The 9,554-nt window shown below is 38.9% G+C and overlaps 1 protein-coding gene across 2 annotated transcripts in view; it reads right to left on the reverse strand.

Annotated features, from left to right (window-relative positions):
* The window catches only part of LOC150097086 (2-Hydroxyacid oxidase 1-like), a 35,782-nt gene extending 30,773 nt beyond the window's left edge, over window positions 1–5,009 (reverse strand). For both annotated transcript variants that reach the window (XM_090407411.1, XM_090407410.1), the window contains exon 1: window positions 4,849–5,009. In XM_090407411.1, the coding sequence (XP_090263537.1) occupies window positions 4,849–4,973 (125 nt within the window). In that variant the 5' untranslated portion in view covers window positions 4,974–5,009. The remainder of the gene's footprint in view (window positions 1–4,848) is intronic.
* Between the last annotated feature and the right edge of the window lie 4,545 nt (window positions 5,010–9,554).

Genomic DNA, 9,554 nt, shown 5'->3' on the forward strand with positions numbered 1-9,554 from the left:
GAAACTCGGATTTTTCGTCTCTGAAAACAGACAAACCGGCCCTATCAACACACATATCTATAGACATAAAATGGCATGCCGTTTGGAGATTGCACTGGAGGAAATTGGTTTTAATGCGTCTGCATTAAAACAAATAAAGGAAAACATTAAATTATTTGCCTAATTTCTTAGTGGACTTAACCCGTCTCTGACGGGCGAGAACTGGCATTGGAGATTCTTACCCAAGTCATTCCGGTGACTTTTGTTTAAGCTAAGTTTAATGTAAGATAGCTTAGCTGTCTTATATTTTTCTCTGTGCGTTTTTTCAGGGTGCATCTGGTGATTTACTTGCGATAATCTTTCTTCTTTTCTACAACTCCCATCTTTAACTTTTTCAGTCCGCCGTCGTTCTGATTTTTCTCCACTTGCAGATAACTTCACTGCATGACTCCCTGCCAATCAAAAAAGAAAAAAAAACATAAAGCGAGGTTTTTATTATATTAAAGATCAAACAGAAATATGTTATTAAAAATGAGCCATAGAAAGAAATACTTTCGAATGAAGGTATAAAATCGGATGAACAACACACGAATTTCTGCTGACTGTTCAAACAGGACCTGGAAAAACATGCACTCAAATTCCACGTCCTTGAATTGTCATTCTGCATTTAGTGCGCATGTCACTCAGACTATCATGTTGGATTATGAATCACTGGAATGCCTCAAATGACCTATACCAGAACTTATTATTTTTATTATTATTATTATTATTATTATTACAGGCGACTCCAGGGAGTCCTTCGACTCATCGTGGGAGGCCCTAAGCATCATGTCCACACAACTATATGACATTCTCACAGTATCTATCATACCTTGCCTTGAACTCACTCAGCGTCATGTCGACTCATCGTGGGAGGCCCTAAACATCATGTCCACACAACTATATGACATTCTCACAGTATCTATCATACCTTGCCTTGAACTCACTCAGCGTCATGGCACCCACAAAAGATTCTGTCAGCTAATTACTCATTTACCACTCTTAAAGTAAAGAACCCAGCTCTAACACCACTGCTAATCACATTCTTGCCCAGCTTCCATAGGTGTCCCCTAGTTCTCCCACCACCAGTCCTGATTTTAAAAATATCCTCTGAATTTATCCTATAGAAACCCTTTAGCAATTTGAATGTCTCAATCATATCTCCCCTCTTCTGCCTATCAACTAATTTCTGCAACCCACAAATCTTCAACCTGTTCTCATGTGGTTCATTCCATAGACCTGCTATCATCTTAGTCACTCGCCTCTGGATCCTCTCCACCTCCTTCCCATCAAGAAGGAACCTAAGTGACCAAATCTGGGCACAGTAGTAGAGATGAGGTCTTATCAAGGCTTACAGAGGTACAATAACTTGCTTGTCTCTGCTCGTCAAGGTATTTTTCAACAACCAAGTGAGTTGATGAGCTGATTTAGCTACTTTTGCAATGTGCCCCCTTAACTTCATATCCATATCCACCAACACTCTCAAGTCCCTGGCCTCATCAATCGCCTGGAGTACAGTTCCACCAATGTGATATACTGCTGCTAATCTTTTCATCCCAAAATGCATAACCTTACATTTTGTCACATTAAATTCACATCCGTTCTCCTTAGCCCAGAACTCCAATCTATCCAAGTCATCCTGTAAGATTTTGATATATTCTGCATTCACTATCGCCCTACCCAACTTTGCATCATCAGTGAACAAATGAATTGTTCCTCTTAGATCCTTCCCTATATCGTTAATGAACAGATTAAACAGCAGTGGTCTAAGAACAGAACCCTGCGGCACACCACTAGTCACAGGCCGTCTTTTGGACTCTACTCCTGAATAAACTACTCTTTGATATCTCTCCATCAACCACCCACCTATCCATCTCACCAACCCTATGTCCATTCCCATATGTTGTAGTTTACGGATTAGAATTCTATGTGGTATCCTGTCAAACGCCTTTGCAGGTCCAGCAGTATCACTGTAAACCCATTACCCTTATCCAGTTCAGCCGTCACCTTGTTATAAAACTTGAGCAAGATACTGAGGCATGATTTACCCTTCACAAAGCCATGCTGTCCCCCGTACAGTATCTCATTTTCATCAATCCATTCCTGTATTTTTCCCTTGACTACGTTCTTCAAGATCTTGACAACGACTCCTGATATGCTGATCGGTCGGTAATTTGCAACCGTAGTCTTGGATCCTCCTTTATGCAGTGGAACTATTTTCCCCTCTTTCCACACCTTTGGGACTAAACCAGACCCGAGACTCAGATTAAACAACATGGTCAAGGGTACTGATAATTCCTTAGCCACTTCACGCAAGACCCGTGCCGTTATACCATCCAATCCCACAGATGTATTCACATTAAGGTTCTGTAATAGACTATTCACCTCCACTTCATTCATCACAATTTCCGTATAAACTAATGGTTCCTTCATTTTTTCGATATCACCACCTGGATGATATACTTTTGCAAAGTGCTCGCTCAGTAACGCCACTATATCGACTGATTCAGTGACCTCCTTATCATCGTTATTCCTTAAAATCATTTTTCCGTGTACAGTTTTGTTTTTTTTTTCTTGCTTGCAGCATATTGAAAGAACTGTTTGGGATTCTCTTCAGCTTGCATAGCTAGTTTCCTTTCACAATCCGCTTTTGCTTTTTTTTTACCACACTCGTTACCCTTCTGGCCTGCACTTTATACCGTTCGTGTGCCTGCAGGTCACCCTTTTCTTTAAATTCCCTCCACATTTGTTTCTTTTTTTGCAGCTCAAGCTTAATGGTGTTATTCATCAATTTAACCCCTACTTGTTTTACTATTCGGACCCTAGGTATACAATCAGCCATAACCTCCTGTAAATGCTCCTTGACCACTTCCCATGCTCTTTCGACGTCCAGATCTTGCATTTGTACATGCCATGGCACTGATCCAAGCAATCTCCTAAGCTTGTCATACTTGCCAGCACGGTCATTCCACATATACCCTGTCTTAATCGAAAATTCCACACCTTTAGCCACCTCCCAAGTCAAGACCTTATGATCATTCTCACCAATAGGTGGCAACATGATCATATTCATTACAGTCAAATTCTCAGATGCTATTACCAGGTCAAGCACTCTCACACCCCTAGTATTTTCAATTACATGCTGTTTCAGATAGTTATCCCTTAGTAACTGAATAAGATCCAGTTCCTTCCTCACATGTGTCCTCTCTTCCTTCCAATTTCAACTATTGCCATAGTTGAAATCCCCCATAATAATTACCCTCCTTCCGCTCATTTCTTCTATTTACCTATGCATACTATCTCCACCATATATTCCATCACCTGGTCTATAGCAGCACCAAACTGTACATTTTGCTCCGTTAGTCTCAATCTCACACTAAATAGCTTCAAATGAGCTCTTTTCACTGTCCTGCAATACAACTTCAATTCTCCTTGGCTGCAGTTCATCAGCTATCATCAATAACACCCCTCCCCCCCATTTTATTCTCTCTGTCCCTCCTAAACACACTATAACCTACATATTCAATCCCACTAGCTATATCATCTACAGTCAGCCATGTTTCACTAATGCCAATAACTTGTGGCCAGGAAGAGCCAATCAAGGCCAAAAATTCTTCCTTGTTGTTCCTAATACTCCTGGCATTAGTATACATGAAATGCAGAGGTCCATTTGTCCCACTCCTATCTTGATGCGCTATTCTAAATATCCCATTGCCATTTTTTGTCCTTAGTACTGGCTCGGGTACATCATATACATTCTTACACTGAACTGTCTCACTGATGTCCGCATATCCCCCCCCCCCCTTGGTAGTTCCAGTTTCCCTGGTTCTGCGCATCCATTTTCACTTCATTCAGCAACTCTTTTTCCAGTCTTCGCACACCAAATCCATTCAAATGCAGACCATAACTTATCCAAAATTAACATTAATATTTCTGTTGTGTGTGTGTGTTTTCGTGTGATTTTCAACCAATGTTGGCCAATACTAAATTAAATAGAAATGTAAAATACATCAGCCGTAATAAAATGAAAGCAGACCAAATTGTGCAGTGCAAAATATAAATATGAGCGCCAGAATGCTGTATAACTGCAACAGAACGTACAGGAAATAAAATGACTGTAGTTGCAATCGGGTGGAAAACACACACACAAACGAACTAATGCTTTGTAAATATTCAAACCCGCTTGTGCAATCGTAAGCAGAAGCGTGGAGCGCACATATGCTAAAAATTCGATACTCTACACCAGTGCTTCCCAAACTTATGGATGCCAAGGCCCCCTTTGGAAAAATTAAAATATTTTACGGCCCCCATCGAAAAAAAATCGTAATACAGACATATTATTATAATATTTATTGTATTTATATTCAATATAATTTATATTCGAGATTTTGGTTTATAATGTTTTTTGTGTTGCTTATCAATACCTTTGAAACAAAACTTATATGAATAAGCATATATTACTGATATTGATTAATCGCCGAAATATGCAAGAAGCAAAATTTGTTAACCAACACCAATGTGTGCTTTTTTTCCATATTAAAATATAAAACAAACAAAAAATAAATAATAAATAATAAAAATTAAATACGTTTCTTTTAAGATTAAAAAAATTTACTGCGTCTTAAAACATTTTAAATTTGTTTTCATTATTTCACGGACCCCTCAACAAAACTTACGGCCCCCAAGGGGGGCCGCGGCCCACAGTTTGGGAAGCGCTGCTCTACACGATACACTGCAGAAAATAAAATTATCTCCTCGCACCCAAATCCTATTCGCAACGGGGAAAGAAAAGTGCATGTTGTGGGACAGGAAAGGTGAACTTTGGCCTACCTTGAGAAGGCTTCCCTGTTTTCCCTCAGCGTTTCTTCGTGGTTGGCCCCGCTGTTGTAGTAGTCGCGGGTTTTCTTCTCGAGGTGAGTCGCAGCAAAATCTTCAAAGTGCTTCACACACAGCATGTCTTCGAAGTTCTTCTCCCCACAGAGGCTTGCGCAACGTGCACCTCTCCTCGAGCACGGGAACAGCACGATTATATATGACGTCAACTTGGAAGATAAGCCGCGCGTGACATTTAATCAACGCCTCCCGATAAACGTGTCACGCGGATTTCATCATCGACAGAACATGGGAGAGAAGAGAGTTCAAATTCACCTTTTTAGAGACAGCAAACAGTTCACTCTCTCTCTCTCTCTCTTGAGGAATAAAAAAAAAATTGAAACTTATCTTTTGATGAAATTTTGCAAACGAGATTCAAGACTGTGTGTGTATGGGGGAAGGGGCTGATAAAACTTAAAACCACAACAGGCAGTGCACCATTATACTCAAGTACAATAATTCAGTCAAGTTGTTCGTAGGTTTTTGTACCCCTAACTGCAAGGGAGGCAACTTGTGTTTCCAACGCCTTCCTTGTCATAATCCATATTCCCACAAAAAGGCTAAGCGTAAGGCTGGTGCGGAGCGTTCCACTGAAGTTCGCAGAGACAGTCTTTAAACGAATAAAGAAGTGGAATCCAGCCCCATCGATAGTGTTTCTGTTTTTAGAACTGGACTGAAAATGGTTCCCAGATCTCTCCTCCTTTAACTAGTAAGTGTAAATTGAACCGCTGTCGAAATTAGCGATCACATCCACTAGAACAGCTCTTCAATTGCAACGATTGGTCTACGGTCGATTTTCTTGAGTTTACGGGACGGAAAACCAGTTTCCGGGATAAAAAAATCCGCTTGCCTGTGCCAGAGATCGACTAAATCGGAACCGGTTTAAAAATGCTTGGAAAAAGTTCCTCTAGTCAGCGAACTCGGAGACGCTCTTTCCTCGGCTGGCCTTGTGCCATAGATGTGGACGTCAGATCCACTCAGCTACACACCAGTTAGAAAAGAGGTCTGCTGTAAAAGGAGAAAGGCAGAATCCAGATTAGTTATCACTGGGGACCATCGTTAATGTATAATCCATGCTGCTCCTCTCCAAGCACTATTTTGCTACCCTTAAATTCAAGAAAACGTCGATGCCTTTCACGCTGTAAAGGAATTTGGCAGAGCTCCTTTCGCCATAACTGACGTTTGAAAACAAAACACAAAGCAAGGCTCCATCCAGTGCCGTAGCTAGGGGGTGCAGAGGGGGAGGTCCTAGGGCGGCATTTTTCACGTGAGACACAATTTTATTTTTCGACGATTCTTTTATTTATGTTAACCTAGTAATTTTTATTACTTAATTCATAATTAGTTTTTAACAACTATACTAAAATAAACATAAGCATAGTGTCTTAATTTATTTCCCTATACGTCGTTTTGACTTTTTGTAGTATTTAGCGTGTAGCGACTACACTTGAACTCAAGTCAGACTTCGAGCAGCCGAGCTTAGAGGACGCAAGCGTCACTTCCGCTGAGCTACACAGGCTGAAAGATTTATGCGATAGTAAAATCTACGTGAATCTTAATATCTGCCAAACTGTACTTAAATTTGAGTACAGTTTTGTGAAATTTTGATTTAAAATGAATTTTTATGCATCTTTCTTGATACATTTCCTGGAATACTCTACCAACATTGAAATCATGCGCTAAAATATTTGCTTCACTAATACCCAGTTTTTAATTTTTACAATTATTCAATATGGTTGCTAAAGGAAACTCTTTTAATTCATATCATACAAAGAAATGAAATCAGAACTAAACCTTGAAATCTTATCCAATAAGCTCTTATTGGGTTGTGTACTAAAATATTAACCAACTCCAACCTTAACTGTTTTTTCTTGTTCATTTACAAGTTCATCTCAAGAGCTTTTTGCAATTCGAAATTACTTCTTTTTTTTCCTTCAGTTTTCTTGTTTCGATTAGGAAATTTACAGCCATTGAAAGAATGTCAGAAAGTTATTTAGTTGCAATTTTTTTTGTCAAAATTCATTTCAGTATTCTTCGATTATTTTTACTGTATTTTCTGAATATAGTAAGTTAATTTATTACGTCCAGAAAGTAAGTTCCGATGAGCTGTCAGAGAAACAAAAATATACTCTGAAAAAAAAAAAAAAAAAAAAAAAACTCCATTGAAAATTAAAGTAGACATCTTTCACTACTTTTCTTCATAACTTCCGCCATTGTTCAGGCACTTGTCATATTGGGACACCAAGAGTTGTATACCTTCGTCGTAGAAGGTTGCCACATGTGACGAAAACCACGTATTGACTGCATTTTTTTTTTTTTTTTATCTCGTCGTCGTCTTGAAACCTCAGGCCACCAAGGAAAGATTTCAGATGTTTGAACAGGTGAAAGTTGCTTTGCGCGAGGTTAGGACTATATTGTGTGTGTGTGGGGGGGGGGGGGGGGGGGAATTGTTGCCAGCCGAAGTTGGCGAGAAGTTGTGTTACACCGGCCATGTGTGGACAGGCGTTTTCATGAATCAAATTAACGCCCCTGGTAAGCATGCCACGTCGTTTGTTCTGGATCACACGACGCAGTTTCTTAAGGGTTTGGCAGTACATACTCGCGTTGATTGTGGAGCCTTGGCCCAAGAAGTCACGTGCGGCGGGCGATTCGATTTTCTTAGACATTATAAACACACACCAAGAAGCGTTCGCACTGCGAGAATGTCTGAAAAGGACCACGCCTTGCTAACGAATCAACGAGCTCAGCATGCTTGCGCCATTGCGATCGTAGCGCTGCAGTGAAAATATTTAAAAACGGAACTTACTTTTTAGATGTCCCTCGTATCTATCACACCAACACTGCTGATATACTTATAATTGGAAACATGTTGTGCTAGTGAATGTGCATTAGTCCTGGTATGTAAACTCTGTTCCCCTTTTAAATCCTCGGTATCTTTAACGTAAACTAATGCATTGCATCATACAGCTCTTCACCCAAATGATATCTAATTGCTCATTAGGATTCGATCTGTGATTCCCAGCATGTCAAAATCTATTTCAATGTTAAATTAGTTATTTTGTATCAAAATATGCAAGCAGTGCATTTGCTGATGCAACAGTAAAAAAATATACTCTCCTTCTTCTTCTTGGCTTCCCGTATTAGGCAATTGACGTTTTCAAGTGTTTAAAAAGTCCTCTGCCCATCTCCTCCTGGGTCTTCTTCTTGATTGGTGTCCCTTTGCTTTATATTTCCAGGCAATATTGAGCATCTGTCCTCGTTCATTCTTTCTGCATGGCTTTTCCAGTTCTTTCTATAGTTTGTGATGTCGCCTGTTATGTTAATTATGGATAATTGTTTTCTTATTTTTTTGCTTCTTATCTTGTCTATTCTTTTATAACCTGTGAGCGGTCTTAGGAGTTTCATTTCTGCAGTTTCCACTTGTCTTTTATCTCGTTCTTCCCCAAGTACGTGTTTCACTGCCATATTTCAGAATTTGTCTGGCTATTACTTACATCAGTGTTTCTCAACCTGTGGTCCGCAGGCAGACTTAAATTAAATAAATAAATATATCTTTTTTAATTATCCAAACAAAACAAATTAAAATTGAAAATGTAAGTAAAAATTATTGAAATAAAATCGATACTTTAAAACATAATAATAATAACGGCAGCATGATGAGCAATAAAAGAGGGGTAAAATGAACAACAATATGGTTTTATTGCTTTCGTCTTTCCTTGATGTTTTGTCAGATTTGAAGTAAACATGTGTTGTCCACATTTCAACCAACCAATTGCTTGTTGTTTATTGATTTTTATTGTTGAAGGTTTTCCTCCTTCAACCAAAGCTCAGTATATCTTCAGAAGTGCTAAATGACACTTGGACAAAGTGTGTCGTGAGTTAACCCCAGTATTTATATATTTTTCGGAAAGTTTTTTAATAATGGAAAAGTGACTTGGAACCAGGACTTTGAAAGTAAAGAAATTGAAACAGGTGATGCTAACCCTAATTGTGATACACGTGTTTTAACGGCGAGTAAATCTGATACTATTAAAGTAGAAGAAACAACTAGTTCAAAGAAAAAGAACAGTAGGAAATATAACAGTTCATATTTGGACGGGTTTACTTGGTGTGGAGATGAAAGTGAACAGAAAGCTCAATGTGTTTTGTGTATGAAGTGTCGTCGAACGAGTGCATGAAACCTGCGAAACTCCGACGACATTTAGAAAGTAAACATTGTGATGTGAAAAATAAGACAATTTAATTTTTCAGCGATGCTTTGGGACAATAAATCATCGGAAAGATATAGTTTCAGCCATGGATTCGATTAATAGCAAGGCACTGGAAACATTCTATCTGTAAGTTTGCGCATAGCGAAAACATGGAAACCTGATTCTATCGGGAAGATTTACTACTTCCAGCTATAAAATATGTGGTAAAAACTATGTTTGGCAACAAGTTACTAAAATATGTTGATTTCATTCCTCTTTCAATTGACGGTCGCAGAATTAATGATATTGCAGGTGACGGAGAATCTCAGTTAATCGAAAGAGTTAAGAAGAGCCCTTATTATGCGTTACAAATAGACGAGACTACTGATGTTACAGATGATGCACAGTTGATATGTTACGTAAAATATGCATGATAACAGCGTTCATCACGATATTTTGTTTTGTAGAACTTTG

This window comes from Typopeltis vanoorti, chromosome 17 (genome assembly GCF_054136105.1).
Source record: "Typopeltis vanoorti isolate ZY-2024b chromosome 17, IOZ_Tvanoo_1.0, whole genome shotgun sequence".
NCBI lineage: Eukaryota > Metazoa > Arthropoda > Arachnida > Uropygi > Thelyphonidae > Typopeltis > Typopeltis vanoorti.